The sequence below is a fragment of the Gadus chalcogrammus genome, chromosome 23 (assembly GCF_026213295.1).
Source record: "Gadus chalcogrammus isolate NIFS_2021 chromosome 23, NIFS_Gcha_1.0, whole genome shotgun sequence".
In the NCBI taxonomy this organism is placed as follows: domain Eukaryota; kingdom Metazoa; phylum Chordata; class Actinopteri; order Gadiformes; family Gadidae; genus Gadus; species Gadus chalcogrammus.
The window spans coordinates 9,667,666-9,691,788 of NC_079434.1; the positions used below are offsets into that span (position 1 = coordinate 9,667,666).

At 45.4% G+C, this 24,123-nt stretch overlaps 1 protein-coding gene across 7 annotated transcripts in view; it reads right to left on the reverse strand.

The window, feature by feature from the left end:
* LOC130377154 (anion exchange protein 2-like) overlaps positions 1-24,123 on the reverse strand; it is a 49,865-nt gene that overhangs the window by 12,921 nt on the left and 12,821 nt on the right. For 5 of the 7 annotated variants that reach the window (XM_056584149.1, XM_056584148.1, XM_056584154.1 and 2 more), the window contains 5 exons: positions 17,808-17,994; positions 6,285-6,465; positions 5,417-5,640; positions 3,278-3,411; positions 1,808-2,028 (listed from right to left, as the gene is read on the reverse strand). In XM_056584149.1, coding sequence (XP_056440124.1) covers positions 1,808-2,028; positions 3,278-3,411; positions 5,417-5,640; positions 6,285-6,465; positions 17,808-17,867 — 820 coding nt within the window. In that variant the 5' untranslated portion in view covers positions 17,868-17,994. Of the gene's footprint in view, positions 1-1,807; positions 2,029-3,277; positions 3,412-5,416; positions 5,641-6,284; positions 6,466-8,720; positions 12,106-15,073; positions 17,783-17,807; positions 17,995-24,123 lie in introns of those variants that run through there. The other 2 variants (XM_056584151.1, XM_056584152.1) reach the window with 2 other exon arrangements.

The following is a 24,123-nucleotide window of genomic DNA, read 5'->3' on the forward strand; positions in this document are numbered from 1 at the left end:
AACATGTGTGGCTATGTGTGCTTTTATTGCCGCAATGGACAGGAGAGCAGAGACACATAGGGAGCGGTTAAAGGATAGAGAATGATATGTAGTACGTAACGTTGATCCACCCCGTTAAAACGAGGGAATGATAAGGACTATTTAAATAAATGTGTTGAAATCACAGTGACAATCTGACCTTTCCACCGGTTGTTCTGGCAACTCTGTCCAGATACTGCAAACAACATTATAGTCCCTGACAAATATAATCACAGTGCAGTCTAACTCTAAGAAATAACAGCACATATGGATTCTGATATGGAAACGGTGGTTTCCCCTTGAGATTAGAGCGCCCTTACCTGCCTCCACAGTAGTGACGCCCACATTATAAACTGAAAAACTCTCCTTCATTAAAACCATCCCTGGGAAAAAACAAATACAACCTGGTACCGTCTCGAAACGCAAAACACCCCAAAAACGCTGATTGTACGAATAGAGTCTTCCCTTCTATAAACCTTCCCCTAGTTAGTGATCAGTCAACCTCCATGCTCCAACCAGGGGCAGCCAGGCGCTGGTCAGTGGACCTGAAAAGTGCGGAGATGGGCCGGCCAGAACCTGGGCTTATCTGGACCCATGGGGGGCACCGGCCTCTTGAGGGAGGAATGGGCTTAGAGATGGGGGGGTTAAGTTGGCACGGTTGCCTTGGTGATGTGACACCCGCAACCTGACCGGCGGCTGACCCGCGCCGAGGCGTGGAGCCGTCAGAGAGCGTTAGCGGGGCCGGGAGTCAAGACAGAGCTGGGCCGGGCCCAGAAGGGGACAGGAGGGGCGGTGCTGGTGGAGGCGGTGGTGCCGGTGATGGATGTTAAACACTGCTGCTTGAGCAGCAGCCAGCTGCCCTCTTCCCAGGCTAATCAACAGATAGGAGACGTCCTGATGGACTGCAGGGTCATCCTCTTGGTTCCAATAGAGACCTTAATGAGCTTCTGAGCACTGATCCCTCATCCACCCACCCCGTCCTCCTCCTCCTCCTCCTTTCCCTCTCCCCCTCCATCCCATCTCCCCCCTCTCTCTCTCATTAGTGCAGGCTGTATCTGGGGTCTGTTCCAGGGCCCTCTGATGCTGATGGGGGGGAACAGCTAAAGTTATTAAAGACCCTGTCTGACTTGCTCTCCGAGGGGGGCGGCGCTCTCCACTGAGGGGGCGGGGCCACCGGCCATGAATCATATGGCTTGGCCCCACTCCCTCCTGATGTGTCAAGAGGGCCCGCAGGTGGAACCAAACACAGAGCCGCTCGTTAAAACACACACACACACACACACACACACACACACACACACACACACACACACACACACACACACACACACACACACACACACACACACACACACACACACACACACACAGGAGTTGTAAAACTGTCTAGACATCACATACATGAGAAATGTCTTGTGCCAGTGTTAGGAAACGAACCCAGTTTCTTGTATCATACAGAAAAATCCTTTAGCCTAGAACTGGTTATTGCAACCCCTACACTGAAAAGGTAGCCTGGGAAGCAGACGGAGAGAATAAACTCTCTGCTCTCTCTCCTTCCTACGTTTCTCACCCAATGAGACCAAATCGAATGTGATTGACAGGCAAGCTCGATTCCCTGAACCAATCAAAGTAGAGATGCCCGGATGGGTCAGGGATGAGCCAGTAGCGGTCTCTCTTAGGCCCAATCGCATTTCTACCCCTTACCCCTCCCCCTTGTTTTGAAGGGGTAAGGGGAAGGGGGGAGGGGGAAGGGGAAGGGGTGAGGGGTCGAAGTGGGATTGGGCCTCACTCTTGATGCCGTCCAGGTCGGCGGAGGCCAGGGTCTGGGCCTCGCTCTCGTCGGTGGGGATTCGCTGGTACTTGGCCTGCTCCGCCCCTGTCATGTTGCCCGTCCTGCGGCGCTCCGTCAGGTCGTAGCTGCGGCTGGTGGAGGACACGCGGCCCAGCGGGGGGTGGTCGGCGCCCGCCTTGGAAGACGCCGGGCTGGCCGGGCTGGGGGACTCTGGCTTCCTGGGGCGGGCGGGGGAGGGGGACAAGGAGGGAGGAGACGGAGGGATGAGGAGGGAAGGACGAAAGGAGTGGGAGGAGGGAGAAGCTCAGTCGGACCGCTCGTCACCCACAGACCTTAAAACACAGATATGAAGTGAGACGTTCCTCCGGAGGATGAGTGTTACGCAGCACAGAACGTAGAAAGCCCTGTGAAGTGTGATCAGCGGCTGAGCTGCACTAGCGCTAATAAATAATAAACACAAAATGACCAACCTGGTTTTTCCTGTCCAGCTGTTTTTTTGGTTCCGTCACTTATCCAAGTCGCTTTTGACGATAATGTAAATAAGGAGATGTAAACGAAAAGGGGAGGCAGCAATCCTATGAACCATACGCATCAAACCACCTGGTCCAAATCAAGGTTTCAGGACCAGTTTTAGGTTCCTTCAGTCCTTCACCCCAAAACACCTCCAGGTTACTCCAGACGAAGCTTCAGGTAGATCCACCATCCAAACACCTCCACAAGCCCTCTGTTACCAGGGATGCTTCAGGTCTTTCAGACGTTCTGGAAGAGACTGGACCCGTTCTTTGGGCTAGAACAGACGAACCGACTGCAAACCAGCCCCGTCTCTGGTACCAGAGGACAGGGGGTTTCTATGGCAACGGCTGATATATGGGGAGGTTATTGGGTCTGGTCGGATCACACGCAGCAGGCCCTCTACATGCCAGGGTCATGGTAACCCGACAGCCAATCAGGGGAGCTTCTGAGTGGCTCTCGGCCAATGAGGGTGAAGAAGACTGGTAAACGTTTCTCGAAAATGACGAACACGATTGTTACACAACCGACGCCACAGCAGGTACACGGGCGCGGAGACCAGGGGGAGACTTCTGTCCTCCCACCCGTAACAATGACAGAATGAATCATGCGTTCATGTGCACGTGTGTGTTACAGATGCACAAATGTCATTAAAATAATAGAGAAAGAACATCAAGTTATATTAAAACCTCAGTGGGATTGGCGGCTTGGATAACAGTCTGCCAAATTCAATCTACTGTCAATCTAGGCTGCGATCTTTGAAGATCAACCAATTAGATAGGTGCAGACTTAGGGGAGGGGGCTTAGCCTCTCTAGCCTATCAAAGATCAGTTTCAACATTCCAAGCTCATAGATTCCCACAGATCCTCCGTAGTCGTCAGAACAGCTGTCAAACAGGAACACAACTCAACCTTCATAACAGAAAGGAGCGTTTCCAGGTTGTTTTACGGGACTCACTCTGTGGAGGTGGAGTCATCAGTCTCGAGCCCCACACCGGACTGGGTCACGATGCTCACGTCTCGCACCCCATGGGGGGTGGTGGAGGAGTCGGACCTGTAGGTCATGTGGGGGTCCTCATCGGAGACGAAGAACTATGGAGGAACAGAGGAAGGAACAGAGGAAGGGACAGTTGAAGAAATGTTGAATGGCTAGGGGAACACAGGAAGGGACGGTTGAAGAAATGTTAAATGGCTAGGGGAACACAGGAAGGGACGGTTGAAGAAATGTTAAATGGCTAGGGGAACACAGGAAGGGACGGTTGAAGAAATGTTAAATGGCTAGGGGAACACAGGAAGGGACGGTTGAAGAAATGTTAAATGGCTAGGGGAACACAGGAAGGGACGGTTGAAGAAATGTTAAATGGCTAGGGGAACACAGGAAGTGACACTAGAAGCAGGCCTTGAGGTGATGGGTGAGGGGGATGAGGAGAGGGGCCTGATGAAGTAAGTGGGTGGGACATGGTGTGAGTGTGGCTTGCTGTGAGTAGGACATGGTGTGGGCGTGGCTTGGTGTGAGTGGGACTGGTGTGGGCGTGGCTTGGTGTGAGTGGGACTGGTGTGGGTGTGGCTTGGTGTGAGTGGGACTGGTGTGGGTGTGGCTTGGTGTGAGTGGGACTGGTGTGGGTGTGGCTTGGTGTGAGTGGGACTGGTGTGGGTGTGGCTTGGTGTGAGTGGGACTGGTGTGGGCGTGGCTTGGTGTGAGTGGGACTGGTGTGGGTGTGGCTTGGTGTGAGTGGGACTGGTGTGGGTGTGGCTTGGTGTGAGTGGGACTGGTGTGGGTGTGGCTTGGTGTGAGTGGGACTGGTGTGGGTGTGGCTTGGTGTGAGTGGGACTGGTGTGGGTGTGGCTTGGTGTGAGTGGGACTGGTGTGGGTGTGGCTTGGTGTGAGTGGGACTGGTGTGGGTGTGGCTTGGTGTGAGTGGGACTGGTGTGGGTGTGGCTTGGTGTGAGTGGGACTGGTGTGGGTGTGGCTTGGTGATGGAGGAAGGTGAGTGGTACATAAAATCATTCAAGAATAAGAATTAGCACCTAAATGCATTCTATTTTAATTCTTCTAGAGCAGGGCAATTGTAAAACGTAAAAAATGTCCCCCCTTGGATCAATGAGATGTAAGGTACTCATTTTTGGGGGGCTATTAACGGGAAATAAGGTAGGACTTGAACTAGAAAATGATGCGAAAACAGTATTTTGCATGATGAGGATATGATGAAATAGAGGAAGGAGCTTTATTCAGCTGAATAACAGCTGCAGTGAATAAAATAAACAATACATAGAGTATTGTTTATCTGAGTGGTTCAGGTTTATGGTAAACTAATACACTGAACATACATACAACAGAAGCATGGTTGGAAATGAGGAGCATATGTTTTAAATAGTTACATTTAGCATATGGACAGACTTAGTTCTGATACTTTGATCCAAAGTGGATCAACATAAATTCAGATCCATCTCATTTATTAGAAGTTAGGGCACGGGTTAGCATGACTACAGGTTAAGCTGTGGACAATGTTGATGGTACCCACCCAGTACCTCTGGGCTGGGAGTGGTGCACCCTAATGTACACTGACCCCCCCCCCATCCCTATTAGGCTAATATCGTCACTGCAACCTGAGAGCTGACTGACCGAGAGGCCGATGAAATATTCAGAGAGGAAAATATGCTCACAGAGACCCGTTCTGTTAGTGTGTGTGTCAGGGGCTTCACCACATACCAACACCCTGTCACCCTGGGGGGTCAACGCTACAGGAGCAGAGAGGTCATGGGTCAAACCACAACACAGGGGTCAGGGGTAAAAGAGATGCTTAGTCTAAAGACACAGATAGTGAGGTTTGGGATGCATTCCTGGGAAAATATAAAGTATAATAGTAATAGTATAATAGTACAGTAATATAATACATATAGAATTATAGTTATCGTTATGTATGAAAGGAAAAGCAAATAATACTAGTAAATAAATACTTATAGTAATAGTATAATATTACTGTTATAGTATAATAGCTATGGTTATAGTATGAAATGAATATTAAAATATTAGTATAGTAATGGTATAGTAGTATGAGTTAATGAGGGGTGAGGGGTCCCGGTGAGGGGGGGTTACCTGCACGTCCTGGGGCCCCTCCGTCTCCGACTGGGAGGTGTGGCTCTCGAGCCCCTCCTCCTCCTCCTCCTCGTCATCCTCGCCCTCTTCGATGGGCGCCCCCCCGGCGGCGCTGCCCCTGTGGTCGCGCTCCTTCTTCCTCTTCTTGCTGCTCTTCTTCCTGCGGCCGTCGGGCGGCAGCTTGGACAGCGGCCGGTGGATGTGGTGCGAGGAGTGGCGGTGGTCTGGGGGAGAAACGCACACACACACACACACACACACACACACACACACACACACACACACACACACACACACACACACACACACACACACACACACACACACACACACACACACACACACACACAGCGCGGTTCAGACCCACGCAGCACAGCGGCGGACACGCTTCACTGGGGCAGAACTGAGACGGAGAACACAGCAGGAGCACGAGGGGACTGAGGCTATTCAGTCTCCCTGAGGGGGCCGCATCGGTTAGTAGGGGCACGGGAACTATGGCGGCGGCCATCTTAAAAACAAACGTTATGGGTTTGAGCTCTCTGATGCCCTCAATATAAATCTGGGTGTCAGATTAATACAACTCTCAAATGTACTATGTGTCCGATTATTTTGTGAGTGATGCCCTCATATATAAGCAGATCTTATTTCTTGTCCTCGTTTTTTCGGTTGTTAAGAACTTTGTAATATGTAATTTTGCATGAAATATAAATAATATACTCAAAGTTGGACTGATATCAAGATGGTTGACTGCAAGGCTGTAGTGGACTTTCTGAACGTGGCTGTCACACACACACACACACACACACACACACACACACACACACACACACACACACACACACACACACACACACACACACAAACTTACTTAGGATGTCCTCCTCGTGGTAGTTGCGGTGCTGGTCGTCGGGGACAACGGAGGAAGGGCTCAAGATCTGCTGGAAACGCTGGACGCCCAGGGCCTTGTTCAGGTCGTCTTCATCCTCCTCTTCCTCGGCCCGAGGGGCCGCGCGGATTGAGGAGGAGGAAGAGGAGGTAGGGGCCTCGGGCTGCAGAGAACAAACAGTGACACACAATACATTTAACTACATTTATTTAAATCTCAATAAATACCTTGTTCTGTTTTTTATTATATATAAAATGTTTATGTAATTGTATATATAATAATATCTCATATAATAAATGGAAAGAAATTGTGTTAAAAGCATCTCATTCGGGACAGACAACCTCATTCTCCCTTGAAAGCTCTGTAATAGTGGGAGTGTGCAGTTCACATGCACCGCCACTAGAGGGCGCTGCGCTGCAGGGAATCTCCCACCGCAGCGCGCAGCGGGTCATATGGTGCTGTGACATGACTGTCAAATCAGCCCCGTTTAACGCAAAACGTGCATGCTTTCATCAAAAGCTCTTTTTTTATTGATGCCAGAAATATGTGACCAAGAAAAGAGAGAAGGGGGTTTGACATAGATCTATTTCGTATACAATTGTCATTTAACTGATGCTTTTATCCAAAGCATCCATCCATGCATTGAGACACATGTCATTTAGGAGCTGGAAGGGGTTAGTGGTCATCTTGCTCTAGGATGACTACAGGTTAGACTGCAGACACTGGGGATCGAACCCACAACCTTCACCACAAGACTATCCTGCCCAAGCCTTGCAGTGTAGCCCTGTAGCATGCAGCTCAGCTTCTTATTTGTACAAGAGATGGAGGGGAGGAGGAAGAGGAGAGCAGGTAGATTCATTCCCAACCAGCACGTCCGCTAGCCCCGTTACCTTGGATACTGCACGTTGCCCTTGGCGCTAGCTATGACCCCCTTCTGCGGCAGACGCAGGGAGGGGCATCGCCACGGTAACCTAATCTAACCCCCACCACCCCCGACGAGAGCGTTCTCAGGAAACCCAAGACCTGGTCTCCATACTGAACTCTCCCCTGGTGGTGGGTGGGAGCACTGCACTCTCCTGCCCTCCACTGCTTTCAGCGCCTCTGCTCTGCTCTCCACTCCTCCCTTCTTGTCTCCTCCCCCTGTCCATTCGAGGTGAGGGGGGCTTCTGGACCATCGACCCCCGGTGGTCGAGCTGGGGTATCACATACAGCCCCCTATAGCTGTCTCGGCTAACCCCTTAACTTCACATGTTGACGCTTTGGGGTCAGGTATGTGCAAACAACCTCATGGGGTTTTTCCATAACATGGGGAATTTCCTAGCAAAATAAAGGCTAGCGGTATGTGGAGCAGGTGTTAAGTAACCTGGCATATTGTCCATAGATTAAAGACAAGAAAACGAATGCTTTTCCAATTTGGTAACCCATCCATCACAAATCCAATAAAAACACAAAAGTTCCCAGGACCCACTGGGAGAGGATGGGTTGACCTTTGACCTGCGTGCAAACACACACACACCCAGGTGAGTGTGAGAGGGGTGGAACAGAGGCTCAGGTTGGGCTGCTGGGCACACATCCAATGTTGACGCAAGGTTAGATTCACCATAAAAACTAACAAGCCAAACGCAGCCCAGATCTAGAAACTAGGTACTCAGCTGACCTCTGACCTTGCTGCATGGTTCATACATTTCCATAACGTTCTCCTTTACCGTGAGCGGGATTCCTAGCGAGAGTACCAGTACGCGATTATCAGTTTGGACTAAAAACAACAGCATAGCTGGATGTAACCGGAGCTTGAGGGTATGTCCAGGTATTAAGTGCCCTTTTCACAGCCATTGTTTGACCAAAGTAGTTTGAGCATTTAGAAGATCTGTGGTAACAAAAATGTATTCTCTTTGGGGATGAATAATTTAATTTAAGAATCATTTAATCTAATCCAAGAAGAGAACATTAGTGATCATCATTATTTACACAATCTAAATCCCCAGGCATAAATTTAATATCCTTAAACCACAATCTCACCATTCAACATCTTGTTGAATGGTTATCTTATCTTATTTAGTTGTCATTCAAAACCCATCACCTACACTGCTATTCACTCCCATCCTCAGCCCCTGTACACTACGGTGATTGTCTCCTGTTCACTACCCTCTCGTCTCCTGTACACTGCAGTCTTTGTCATGCAGTTTAACTGCTTCACAGATAAGGGTTTCACAGTAAATCTCCAGACATGGGAAAGACGTGTGAGAAATCTTGAGAGAGGGGAACCCACTACTTGTTGAACAAGCCCTGGTCGACTTGCCAGCTGGCTGACAAACAACCAAGCAATTAAAAAGAGTGACAAAATCAACAATAATTCACCTTAATTGAATAATCATTATTCACCGATTTGTCTCAAAGCAGGTGAGCGAGTCGACTTACCTGGCTCATGCTGGTGTGTGCTTACGGGATTCAGGGCAGCGTTTGCGGCGATGACAAGGTGTCAGCGGCTGACTACCATGGCAACAGTGCCGCGGGAATCAGGCCGCTTCTATTAAGAGCAGCTAGCGGCGGTGCTAGCCAGTGGCGGTGCTAGCTACCAGCGCTTATCAAACCCTCGTGACCACTGTAATCAGGACCCTATCAGCCGTCACGCTGGACAGAATAAACACCTCTTTCATGCTCACTTTGAAAACACACACACACACGTCGCTTGAAAAGGACAAGAGCTGTTCAAACAAACACACTATTTGTCGGCTCGGCATGCCGTTCGCGTTTCCACTTGGCGACATCAAGCCCAAATATTGACCGCTGTGCTCTGGGTCAATCAGCCTTGAAGGACACAATGCTGGCCTGGGGACACGGTGGGGCTGGCAGAGGGAGTGTGTGTGTGCATATGTGTGCATGTGTGTGCATGAGTACGCGTATGCCGTATATGCGCATGTGTACATGAATGTGTATAGTGTGTGTAGTGTCTGAGGGATCATGTGAGGCAGCGTAACAGGGGCCCTACAGTTGACCTCCAGGTGACTCTACGTACAGGGAAACTTCTTACAGGTGACTTTACTCAACAGGAGAAAGTCGACTATGCAGCGGCATGGGGCTGGTTTTTGGGGTATTAATAACATAATGGGACATACTGGGAGTGAGTAACACTCAATGGGACAGAGATCAACATAGAGTAACATGAGTGACAAGATGAAAGTCGACTATGCAGCGGCATGGGGCTGGTTTTTGGGGTACCCTGCAGGAGCCCACAAGTAAACGATTGAACATTGAGTCTTGGCTCTATGGTCTATTTGGGACAACAGACTTGGCAAATGCACCTTGACCTGACTAATACAACTTCTTCAATTAAAAAGTAGGGGTCATGGATGAGCTAAACGGCTACAGACCGGTGGCACTTCACTCAACATGAAGACCCTGGAGCTTTTAAAAAGGAGGTAAAGGGAGGCTAGATTTGTGCAGTTATCGTCTTATAAACTTTATGCTGTGTGATTAAGATATGTCCAACAGTAAAGTGAGATGAGATTACGGCCCCTGAGATATTGTTATCGCTGCTACAGTAGTGACCTAGCCCTGGAGATTCCGAAGAACAATCTATTAATCACCCAACAGTTCAAATGGGCGAGGACGCATTTGCCCTTCCCTCATCCCCCTCCCTGCCAGATCTCTGTCTCTGACTTTACTAACAGGAGACTTAACTGACTTTTCTAACAGGGGACTTTTCCCACTGGTGACTTTACTTTACCCTCAGATGACTTTACTTTACTGATAGAGGTGACTTTACTTACAAGGGACTTCAGCAACATGTGACTTTTCCTAATGTAGAGTGTTTGTATCTGACCCTGTGCAGATCAGAACCGATACAGTACACCAGGTATCCTCCACCTTTATGTTACGGTGGCCCAGTATGCAAATGTGAAATATTCACGGCCAGGGCATTTGACAAGCTCACCACCGGCCTGCGACAGCCAGAGACACCAGATGTTAATTTTTTATGTCAGAGCATGTGATTTATTGGGATGAAAGAGAATTACATACACAAGGACATGACCATATATGGATGACCTTGCACTGTGTTTAGCAAACACAAACTGCATAGTAACAGAAACTTCTTGAGGTCTTGAAATACCTTTATTCAGACATATTCATTTCTGGTGCATAAGGGCATCCAATGCGTGAGTTTTTTGTTACAAATATGGCTGGCTGCACCATGGGAAATAAACCTCTTTGTTACCTTAAAGTTCATTAGCCACTACAGCAATTTTTATCAATGTCTAAACTGCATTGTATTACACTTTTCCTTGTATAGCCTGAAAATGGAATGATAAAGCTTTTTCCAAAGGAGAAAGTTTTGATTTGTCTTTCATTTGCAAGTTCATTTTACGTAGCTAATTTTTGTCTGTAGGGTCCTCCTAATATCACTGAATCAATCACTATAGTTTGACTGCATAGATCATGCACAGATCCTAGATGCTAAGATCCTGACTGCATGGTGTCATTAAAGGGAGTGAACCTCATGGCATGTTAAACTTTTTCTATCACTTGCTTTTGCGATTATTGCAGTTGACATCACAACAAGCCCTTCCTTGTTGTCTGTTGTCGGTCTGTTGTCTATGCTTTCTGCCCCCTGGTTGCACATGGCTATCTGCTGTGTCGTTGCCCGGGAACCTGTCTATTCAAACTTACTTAATTTGGGCAACTTAGTTGGGCTTAGGACACCAAGTGCCTCACTGTGCGGCTCAATCTGGTACAATATAAATAGACTGTAAAAATGATAATTGAAGAGAAATATTTATCTTTCTTCATTTCTAAATCTCTTTGGGCTGATGACCAATGGTCCAGGGCTCGGTAGCGGCCCGTTGGTTGTGAAGTATGTTTCTAAAAATAACAAATGAAATACTGTCAGCTGTACATATCTGTCCCGCTGGGACTGAATGTCCTCGATAGAGTAGAGGGACAGAGAGAATGTATGTCCTCTATAGGGGACGAGAGCGGGCGAGTCAGTATGTGTTTGAGTGTGTGTGAGAGGGAAGTGACCTGAGAGATTACCCTGACAGCTAGGTCTCAATCCTCTCATTCTGCAGACTCAGCCTGTGGGGACACCAGCAGAGAGAGGAGGGAGGGTGTGTGGTCGTCGTCCATGATGCAATACTACAAGAGCCCTGTTCCTTTCTCGACTATAAACACTCAAGACACCAAATGGATGCCCATGTTTGGTCTCATACAAAGTAAGGGAACATGGACTGTTTAGAAGCAGTATGATGACTTCAGAAGAAGGAAAAAGCGAGGTGGACTTAAGTGTTTTGTGTTTGCGCTTCTCATTTCTCTTCCTGTTTGGTTTTCTTACCTCAGCCAATCAGCGGAGCCCTAATCTATTATCTAGCTTCCTGGGGAATCAAATACTGGGAAGGCTGGAACGTTATCTTAATTCATCTTTAATTAATCTTTAATTAATCAATTATTAAAGCAATATACATATTGTATTTCATTAAATACTACATATAAACAATGCTTTCAATACTGTGTACATTTCATGGTAAGAATACGGATGTTTAAGAGTGAAAGCACCTTTAAGTTATCTTAAGGGCCTTTAAAAAGGAGGTAAAGGGAGGCTAGATTTGTGCTGTTATCGTCTTATAAACTTTATGCTGTGTGATTAAGATATGTCCAACAGTAAAGTGAGATGAGATTACGGCCCCTGAGATATTGTTATCGCTGCTACAGTAGTGACCTAGCCCTGGAGATTCTGAAGAACAATCTATTAATCACCTAACATTTAAAATGGGCGAGGATGCTTTTGCCCTTCCCTCATCCCCCTCCCTGCCAGATCTCTATCTCTGACGCCCACCGTTAAATTATCAGACGGTAAATCCTCATCCCCCTCCCTGCCAGATCTCTGTCTCTGACCCCCACTGTTAGACGATCAGACGGTAAATATGTTATTGCTTCATCCTGTGTTCATCCCCCTTCCTGCAAAACATCGCTCTCTAACCTCCTACTGGTCTTAAGGAATTAATCAATGGAGACACTGATGGGTTGGTATTAGCATCAAATAGCCCTTCTTTTGTCTTGCAGTTACAATAACCAATCCCCCAAAACAGGTCTGTGGGCCATCTTACCCAGGTATCACACCCCGCCAATTGTTTCACATCAAGAGGAAGACGGCGGATTGCTATTAAGTTCAAACTTTTGGTATGTTTAACTTAGAAAACCGGCAATGTTTGGAAGGTATCCGATCGCCCCCACCTTGTCATGTGTTTTGATAAACTGTGTTTTGTGATGTATTAATAACATAATGGGACATACTGGGAGTGAGTAACACTCAATGGGACAGAGATCAACATAGAGTAACATGAGTGACAAGATGAAAGTCGACTATGCAGCGGCATGGGGCTGGTTTTTGGGGTACCCTGCAGGAGCCCACAAGTAAACGATTGAACATTGAGTCTCGGCTCTATGGTCTATTTGGAACAACAGACTTGGCAAATGCACCTTGACCTGACTAATACATCTTCTTCAATTAAAAAGTAGGGCTCATGGACGAGCTAAACGGCTACAGACCGGTGGCACTTCACTCAACATGAAGACCCTGGGGCTTTTAAAAAGGAGGTAAAGGGAGGCTAGATTTGTGCAGTTATCGTCTTATAAACTTTATGCTGTGTGATTAAGATTTGTCCAAGAGTAAAGTGGGATGAGATTACGGCCCCTTGAGATATCGTTATCGCTGCTACAGTAGTGACCTAGCCCTGGAGATTCTGAAGAACAATCTATTAATCACCCAACAGTTCAAATGGGCGAGGACGCATTTGCCCTTCCCTCATCCCCCTCCCTGCCAGATCTCTGTCTCTGACCCCCACTGTTAAATGATCAGACGGTAAATATGTTATTGCTTCATCCTGTGTTCATCCCCCTTCCTGCAAAACATCGCTCTCTATTCTCCTACTGGTCTTAAGGACTTAATCAATGGAGATACTGATGGGTTGGTATTAGCATCAAATAGCCCTTCTTTTGTCTTGCAGTTACAATAACCAATCCCCCAAAACAGGTCTGTGGGCCATCTTAACCAGGTATCACACCCCGCCAATTGTTCAACATCAAGAGGAAGTCGGCGGATTGCTATTAAGTTCAAACTTCTTGTACGTTTAGAAAAACACTTAGAAAACCGGCAATGATGCAGCACTGGGACTCAACAGAGGTGTTTATTCAGGTCTAAGCTCCCTATTCAGCCAGTGAACATTCAAGTGGTAGACATTGAGGTGGTACAAACGTACAAGTCCTTTGAGTAAAATACCGAACGGGGCACAGCCAGCTCTTCTACCTAAGGAGGCTTGGGTTCTTTGACGCGTGCAGAAAAATGCTGCGCAGGTTTAACCAGTCAGTGGTGGCAAGTGCCCACTTTTATGGGTAATGTCAGTCATCCCCTCCAAAACATCCAGTCAGCTCAGAGAAGCAGCCACAGTGGACGTTTTATCTTGCTGTGGTGCAGGACTGACCGGTTGACGAGATCCTTCGTCACCACAGTCACAGGCTTAAGTAATCAAACTACTCAGAGCGATTGGCCAAAATATTCCCACCGATCAATACACATCCTACTCTGATGCCTGCTACTCCTGCTCCAACATCCGTTTTCCCTGGAAAACAAGTCTTGTCAGGGAATCAAGTTGTGAGAGGTGGTTTCTTAAAGTATAGGGACACAATGATTGTAGGTCATATGATCTGAGAGACAGAGCGGATGAAGATCCTAATCTGGCTTTACTCAGGTTCCCTCCGGACATAGCTAAAGGGCTTGTACCATGTACCATGTACCATGATGCATCCAAGAAAATACAACAAAAAAAAAACTTATGCCACTCGCCTGATAAACCCTGTGGCAGTTTCAAACAAAACGGAGACGCCCAATAATGAAAAATCTTCCCAACAATAATGATTAAACAATGACAAAAAAAGCATAACTACTACATGATAATGTGATGCAGTGATTTTAAGTCCTATACTGGTAAGGAGATTGTTTAATGAGTCAAAGTAAAGGTTCGCTGTCTGCAGCATTGGACTCCTTGATACACAGAAAAGGACCAGCATGCACCCAAGACCAGTAACGCAGATATGAACTATAAACGCTGCTGGTTACTCTTTAAGATAGGTGCGACCAGCATCGCGCCAATGACTACCAGTAATCAGTGATGTATTAGAGGAAGACAAAGATAGTGTTGCGCTGGTGGGGTCTGAGCCAACGGTATATACCGCATGGTTGGAACCCAACAGCTTTGCCGGTTTTGGATGTTTCAGCGCCAGTAGTCTAGGACAAACTTTACTGAGCTTTATCTCCGTTGGGGAATCCAGAAGCTATTCAGAAAGTATCTTTCTACCATAGAAGCAATGACCTTGGCCAGCTATTCTTTTGAAACTTACTAGTAGTTTGAAACAAACAGCACAACCTTTTCTGTGGCACTCCAATCTTGATTGTATACTTAAATTGTTCACAGCCTGACTTGTAAGTCACATCTGATAAAAGTGTTGATTAAATGGCAAAATGTGAACGTAAGCAGCTAAACAAATCTGCTACTAGTTTAACTACAAATCAGAGGATATTATTGGTTAATGTTGAAGGTTTTAAGTCATCTTAAAACAGGTCATTGCTATTAAATAATATGCCTGACAGGCCAAACCAATAGGGCACCAGCTGGTTGAGAGGGTATAGCAGGCTCCAACTACACCATGTGGGTTTTACCTTGATCAGAAAGCTATTTCAGCTATGTGGAGTTGGTTAAGGTGGAACTGTGCAAACTCACCTCCGGTGTGTACAGAAAATCCATCAGGTTGTCACACATCAATCCTTGGCTAAATATAAGACACACGGATTGCCTTTTCTCTGTGAAACCTTGGAATTATTCATAAGAGCAGTTGACCATGGCCATAGTCTCTCCACCCCATCTCTGTCCCTCCCCTTTTCTCCCGTCACGTGACCTGGGTCGCTTCCTTGGAATCAGCAAATCGCCCAAATTTCCAAATGATTGATGTTCAGATATCCAAACAGTGTTATCTGAACTTTGCATGAACTAGTACATACACATTGTTGTTAAGGAGATAATTATTAACCCAGAGCAGAGAAAGCTGTGGGACAAAATAAATGATTGGGAAAGTTTTCTCATGCAGTTTAATCGACTCTGCGCTCTGTGGAGCATGTTTACACAAAACCTTTTTATTTATGACACTTAAATGAAAATAAATATTTCTTGTCACTTTGTCAAACATTCCTATTGAGATTAATAAGACATTAACAATTGAGCCGTATTGATGTCTGAGTTGGTAAATATTAGATACAGGCCCCAGGTAATTTAGTTGTTCAATATTTGCAGGCTTGAAGTGGCCTATATAACGATGATTTACATTAACATCATATGATATGACACAAAGACATGACTTCCATGTCACTCCAAAGCCAGTAAACCGAGGACATGAAATCGTCCTACTTATCAGGCTGATTATCCACTTCATGGTCGGCTTCCCGGTCTCTGAGAAGCGCTCTGGTTGCCCTGATGACCATGTGATTGAGTAATGCCGAGACAGGAAGTAACTCACTGGATGCTAACCAAAATGCCAAGGTCAGTGAAAACTGGCACTTCCTGTATCCAAGCTGCTGCCGGCTGATTGGGTGGAACACGAGTTGCTGGCTCTCCATAGTTCTAGAATATACCAGATTTCTATGTTAAGTAAGTTCTAGTTCTATAATTATCCACATGTACGAAGGCCCGTTCTGGAACATATATAACTGTATACTTTCCTAACCTGCATTTATATTATAGGCTTCCTTCACCAACCCTAAAATTATTTAACCAACTGTGTCAATGAATTCTGTTTGGTACAGTCTTTTTTGTATGCATGTATTTGCTTGTAACGTTACCATAAAAGGTCAAACATCTTTTGAAGATTTATTTTTATGCACTGCTCCTGTCTGGTCGCTGCTTCCAGACAGAAGGATGGCTCGACAGACCTCGGTGAGACAACATAACCACTCATCTGAAGACTACAATCTGAAACCTGCAGAGGAGGAGAGCTGCTTTCTTTCACTGCCCTCTTCCTCTCATGTCTACCATGTGCTGTGTTCAACGGCTGAACCTAACAAACAAAGCGTCTTATCCCGACCACACTGTCTGCGAGGCAGCAGCAGTTTGTCCCAAACTCAGATTTATTTAAAATAACAAAACTGAAATAAACAAAGAGAAAGGCGGTGAACTGCACGACCTTTGACCAGCTTGGCACTCTTCCACATTACTCTGGGGGCCAGAGTGTGTGGTCTGGTGTGTGTGTGTGTTCGGTGGCTATACAGAGCCCAGATTTCTACAAGGAACAGCAAAAACAAACCAAAACACACAATGTGATGCCAGACTAGCAAGAGAGCGCTGAGACAGCATAAATCCAGCATGGTAGCGGGGGGTGGGGGTGTGCCAAGAGGAGGGCAGGGGGAGACAGAGTGTGGCAGGCAACAGTAAGGCCTGGTGTGGTGCTCAACAGCTGTGGAGCCTCAGCATTACAAAAGACTCTCCTAACCCAGAGGACTTCCTGTTTCAGTGACCTCCCCCCAAAAACCTCCTCCAAACGCCAACCATTAGGATATCAGTCAACACTGGAGCAGGCAGTCGGGAGATATGTCGACTTTTGATTGTGTTATTTGCAGGAATGGGCTCGCCAGCATGGATTGCAATATGGGTTAGGGTTCCATCATTTTCCATCTGGGATTAATAAAGAACATCTGATCTTATAATAACGGATTTCAGTGCTTCCCACGATGCTAGTCAACTGTTTAGAGCCCGAGCCATTGTTGTTTACTGTTTGGCGCAGAATCAATCACCAATCCAAACAACCAGATTCATGCACCAATCAAATCTAGCCACACTGGTTATCTAAATGCCATATCCAACTAGCTTTGGAGACTGGAGAGCCCATTTAAATAATGTGTTCAAACCATCTAGCCAAAGCCTGCTTCAGGCATCATAATAACCTGGGTCTGGCCTGCCATGGAATACCGTAGCTACCGTGAAATACACTGTAGCTTAGGGCTGCTCGATTATGGGAAAAATCATAATCACGATTATTTTGGTCAATATTGAAATCACGATTATTCAAACGATTATCTTTGAGTCTGAAAACGTGTTGTATTTATTCACCATGTCTCTTCCAAAAAAAACTTTGTAACAGAACTTTGAAATTACGCCTTAAGAAAATACACAAAATGGTCAAAAAGAAAATGTTCCAATCTAAAATGATATACAGATATGTGTCCAGCTGTTCTGACCTTTCTATAAATCATAAAAAAATAATAAAAAAATATAAAAATAATAATTAACAAAAAATCGGAAAACTCGATTATGTTAATTTTCTGATCGTTTGACGCTAAAATCGTAATCGCGATCAAAATTTGATTAATCGCCCAGCCCTACTGTAGCTTACTAATAATTGCTTATCTTTTGTTAAATAATGTAGACCTGGCCCAGGTCTGGGTTGGTTTGGTTCTGCTGAACTTACACTGTGGATGACAGACGTCATCGCGTGGGTGTTGGGCTGGGGAAGGCTTGGGTCTGACATGTCTCTGCAGGATGGAGGGGTGGGGCAGCAGGAGCAGAAGTGATGGAGTTCTGTAAGCTTCTGGATCGGTGTGACTTTAGCCCTTCTCTTTCTCACTGGGACTCAGGCAGCTTTTGGGCAGCATAACCTAGGAAGAAAAGCAAAGACTTCAATACAGGTCGATACAGATTAAATCACTATGATCCAATAACACAACAACACATATTTGGTGCTCAGTATCTGTAATGTGCTTTACTACCAAGATTACCAGTATACTGGGGCAAGACAAAACACAGAAGGACTCTGGTTTGATCTTATAAAATTGTCTTAATGATTGAGGGAGTATGTCCTAATGCTTTGTGTGCAAATCAAGACACATAATTGTACGGCGCTTAAATCACTATTCTATTCTCAGAGGGCTTCACAGGCCAACATGACATGATCCCCCCCCCCCCCCCCCCCCCCCCCCCCCCCCCACCACCACACACACACGCAGATGCTAGGAGTGCCTAGGTGCCAAATGGGCAGACATATAATGGCATTGTCTTCATGATGCACCACAATTCCGTGTCAATGAAACCGGAGAAGGCGCCAAGGCGTTCTGCGTGCCAAGGACAACAAAGCCTACAGTATTCCAGGACTGCACAATCATTGAATGTCAAAGGACTCCTCAACAACACAGAGTGTTCAAAAACACCACTGAATGTATTGACCAGGTTCTGGGAAGGAATCAATCCTAAGGTCTTCTAACGAAAGTAAATACCCATAACGTTTTCTGTAATGCCGTTAGGAGCCATTACAGGCTCATGTTAGGCCTCCAGGGATGCCATTTAAGGAGGACTGTTCCAAGACGGTGGCCCTGGATGAGGAGCCAGTAGCATGGTGGACCTCGGCCCAAATAAACAGAACAACTGGCCAAGTCTACACATCTCACTGTGAGTTTTTTGTGGACACGCCAGTGCAGATGACACTGTATACTTTGATTGCTCTCAGCCTCACTTGTAATTCACTGGATCAAAGTGTCTGCTAAATTATTTGATGCAAATGTGTTTACCAAGTGGTGGCACTGGTCACAGCCCAATGTCACAGCGCTACAAACGACAAGACGTAATCTACACCCGCAGGTCCATTGAGTCAGAGATCTAGACAGGCAGCAGTAGCTCCTCAGGCCCACCACCAACGTCATTAACAGACCAGACAGATAAGAGTGCTGATATAACATGGCCACTATCAACTGGTTGCTGAGCCATAAGTGGCTGTGTGTGCTGTTTCCCCCTGGATGTTTTACAAGAGGGCTTTAAGACCACGAAATCCCACACCTTATTGGACATGAAGAGCCCAATATGCTGTGGCCACGCGTAATTCAGGGAAGGGAATCAGGACAACAAATTACGGCAACCTTCCCCAAGGTTAAATTTTTTCCTTGCAATTAAGCGGCAAAACCTTTTAAAATTTTCTCGTCATCCATATTAAAAAAATGTATACCTTGAAGTTTGCTACAACTCATTATAGCAACAAAAGCATGACTGAACGCATTTTAATAAATATATTACAAATATATTTTTACATTTAAGGAAAATAAGGGAAGAGTGGAGGGCATGTTATTTTTAGTTAAGTCAATTCAACCTTCAGATGGAAGTCAAACACAAGCTTATTACAGCTTACATTTCCTCTCCAATACTTTCAGACATAAGAAAAACGAATGTAGAGCGGAAATATGATCAGGCTTCAAAGCTCAAGCAATGTCATCATGTCACTCCAGCCGACCGATACGAAGTACATTATAACCTAGAACAATGATAACAACATATTTTCTTGGCAGAATGATAAGTGGCGGCCTGATTGCTGGGTTAAATAGATATCACAGAATCATTGGTTGTTAGTTTATGCACATGGAACAGAACAGTGAAAACAAAAGTATATGCATATATATATTGACATCTAGACATACTTTGACAAAAATATTTTAAGCTGATGCATAAAAATCAAATAAAATATGAGTGTTTGCATGACCATCGAGAATGCAATCACAGTCTTTTCAGAAAATGCACCATCTAGTTAAATTTGTCACTTCATGGCCTGTCCTATGAATGAACAAAGAACAACAAATTGTATCTGCACCCTCTAACCATGGATCATGTTATCTGGAAAGGTAGCATAACTCCAAGGGCCGCTATCAAAGTCAAGCCTTTCCGAATCACAATTCCTTTGATGACCTTGGTCAAGTCTTCGCTCAGTTACCACGTCTGCCACACAGCTCAATGAGAGATTTCTTCCTGGACTGTGTGGGACCATTAGGAGGCCTGCCGGGAGGACCAATCAGAACGAGGTGACATTCTGGACCACATCAGCTCATACTCGACTACAGAGGACGACCACAGCACCCATCTACTTACTCAATTGGACAGGCTCTGTAATCGGAATCCTCCTAGATCCTTTACTTTTACGATGGGCTAAACCATCTCTCTGATATTGACGTTAACATCAAACAAAATGGCTGACAGGTCAAGGAAACGGGAGGGTTCAGGAGATGCTATAAATTTGACACTAGACACAATAGTAAAAATGAGTGTGTTGATGTAAGAGGGAGCCGTCAATGCAATTGTGGAGAGAATAATTAAGACCGAATAGCTTCTTCTACTTGCTTGATATTACCAAATCTATCTATCTATCTATCTATCTATCTATCTATCTATCTACCTATCTATCTTTCGCAACCTGAAAAAAACATTTGCAGAAATGTTTGCTGAAGATTACTGCATTTCCTTTGGATTGCATCACCAACATTGAAGTTACCAAGTTGACAGAGACAGTTTTTCTGTATGTTCTATGTAGCATCATTAATTGTAAGAGCGTGTGTCTCTAGTTGTCTGAGCCATAGTGTCGTTTTCAAACAATCTGTAACCACTATTCCTCTTCAATATTTTTCTCAAAATCAACATAAACTTCAACAATCTAATGGTAGTAAGAATATGGGGGGGGACAGCGGGCATCCCTGTGGTGTGCCTGTTCCCAGACAGAGAGGGTCAGATATCAGCCCAGATGCTTTTTCTGTAAAACTGTGTGATCCAAGACATGAATACTGGACCAGAATTGAAATGGCTTAGTACATCCATTATATTGCTGCTAGCAGCATGGGAGAGTTGACATTATGAGTTTATGCAATCACGTTTCAAAATCTCTGAAGGTTGTCTGAGGATAACCTACCTCTCATGAACCTTCTCTGTTCTGGGGCATTAGACCCTGTATAACTGTATCCAGCCACTGTATTTAAATCATTTTATGGTCAACATTCTCGATGCAGAGTAGCGGATCCTTATCAATCTTTTTAAGAGGGTGATGATGGCCAGCGTAGGGGACTCGGTTTATTACATATTTTAAAAGCTGACTAAATTATGTCCTTGAATGAACATAATCTGTGTTAGAAAGCACCTGTAAAACTCAATGTGCAAACCTTTGCCTTCAGGGGATAGCTTTTATCAGTTCCACCTGAGGGTAAAAGTGTTGCATGCTCCAATTCCTTCTAGGTTTCCTTCATGAAGTGAAGCAGCATACACGGCCAACATACGTAATCATAGTCATGGAAATACATTTTAGCATTAATGTGTTACTTGTGAGAGAATACAAAACAATTTTAGATGTTTAGGCCTACTTATGTATCACAAAGATAACAGGAGAGAAGAAAAAAGAACAAGACGTCCTTCTTCCCTGAGAGAAGCCTATATGTTGCGGCTTATTGTTAGCCCAATCCTGGGCCAGTTTGTTAAAGGTGCCATGGCATGGAAATCTCACTTTATGAGGTTTTCTAACATAAATATGAGTTCCCCTAGCCTGCCTATGGTCCCCACGTGGCTAAAACTTGCGCTCGGTGTAAAACGAGCACTAGGTATTCTACTCGCCTTTGAAAAAAACGGAGGCTCAAGAGCGCTGATTTGGAATGTGGTTTCCTATGTCGTCACACTGCAGTAAGCTCCTCCCCTTACTCTGCCTGGCCCGCCCCTTCTTATTCTTCGTCGCCTTTCTCGCTGAACTGGATTAAAATGTCAAAGTGTACTACTCAAAAACCATGTAATTAGTGTTGTAAATAAACTTCCAAAGTTTTTCAAATCTTATTTGGAAAATAACTTCACATAGTGTGTCTTTTTACAATTTATTATTCGTTACCAGCATTCGTAGTGTTGATCAGCAGTGAAATAGTCCGCCAAAGACGTTGACGTCGCTTAGTAACCGAAGACGCTGGGGTTGACAAGTTACCGGACTACTACCATGCAAGTGAACGGAGCATTCCACGGCATTGAGAAGACCCGTGTAATAAAGGCCTATAATATTTCTGTTTATGGCATAGATTTCTCCTCAGATTAGGCCAATAAAGCAATGATAACGGAAACAAAAAAAACAAAAAATCAATCAAAACCCTCATTGTTTAACATGAATTGGCTAAACAAATGACCACTGTAGCATATTTAAACAGAATTCAAATTGTGCAAGGAATTATTTACATTGGTCTTTCTGACCGGGGACATTAAGAAATTCCGGTCTTCCTCATTTTTTTCCCGGGTCAATGACCGGTAATAACCAGACAACGGAAACTCTATAAACCGACTAACTAACTTTCACTGTCAACACCGAACCCGATTTTCTCAAACAGAAGTTTCAAAATAAGATCTAGTAGTAAGTACGGGTAGCATAGAACTAACGTTAGCCAAGTGGGGGCTCCATGATTGCTAAATCTAATTAGAGAGGTAAAATTGCCATTAAGGAAGGAAAGCATAGTATGCCTTGCGACTGTGCTTCGTAGCATGCCTTGCGAAACCCTGTATGCCTTTCAAAACACCTCGTGATTGGTCGATGAAACACTACCAGGAACGCAGAGGTGCCTAAGCGCGGCCCGGCAACAATCCCCTTCTCCTCCTTGTTCAGTCTACTTCACATTGATTTGGACGTGGAAGAACCAGGAACATCGGAAAACCCAACGCGGTCGTTTGAGATTCATAATATCGGCTCACACAGCTTTTGGCCGTGATAATATATATTATATGATATAGATATCTATGTAGGCTATATGATATTATTTAGATATAGAGCTCCAGGACTCCCGTGTGTTCTAGAATATTTACAGGACACGGCTAAAGGCTGTGTGCGCCTCGCCATTGCGATGCATCCACTGTAAACAGAGCGCATGGTACCGTGGCTGCAAGCTGCTCAGAGCCACACCCCCACCCTCCTCCTTGACCCGCCTCGCTCCTCCTCATTTGCATTATAGCTACAGACACCAAAACAGCGCATTTGGGGGAAGCTCAATGTGCGACTGGCTCGGAGTGGCTGTAACTCTGCACCATTTCGGGAACGTCTTTGAATACTGTGTTAGTGGCCCCCTAATACCTATATTAAAGCATCCATAAAACAGCATGTCATGGCACCTTTAAGTATATAGTGTAAGGACTTCAAAATAAACCCTATTCTATTTCACCAAGGGGAGCACTTTCTTTCCCTCTTTCATATTTGGCCTGTAGACGCCTAAATCCAGTGTACCAGAATCTTTGTAGATGTAAAATACAAAGAAAAATACAAGATAAGCATTGGAATGAATTAGAGCTAAACATTGAACAACGTCCAGAGCTCAAGGCAGTCTGTTGCTTAAATGAAATAGGCCACAGTGGAAGCACTCCCAAACATTATGCTATCAGCTGGGTTAAAAGATTATTTTCAAAGCCCCTGGACGAGAATCAAGGTGAAGACAAGTCCCTCTCGATATTTTGTTACGATGCACTCCATGAATTTGGCTGCTGCTTATTCTTCTGAACAGAACATTATGTCCTTATCTTATCTTAAATGTGCAGCGCATTTCTTGCACTTTGGGTACAGCTCTGTGGACATATCCATGCTGATGAAGATCTTATGGCCATCCTAGAGCAAGGGGTTGGTTTTGTTTATATGAATGGCTAGGCCTAGAGTATTATCCCTCTCCCGGTCATTGAAAGATTTGGCAATAATCCTTCAAGAAGGTTGACCTCCCTAGGACCCCCTGCTCGGGGTCCGACTCGGTGCGTTCAATCGTAGGTCAAGTTGGGAATTTATCTCGGCCCAGCATCTCTGGTGACGTTTGTCCAGGGAACTCTCCCATCTACTGGGTCCCACAACCTTCACATGCTCCCGTCTACCTGGCCGCTATACCGGGAGACTCTGAGCCCAATTGCCAATTAAGGATTTACACTTAAATTGGAAAATGTACTGAATGAAAATAAATAGGCAACCTCACTTCTGAGATACGGTTTGA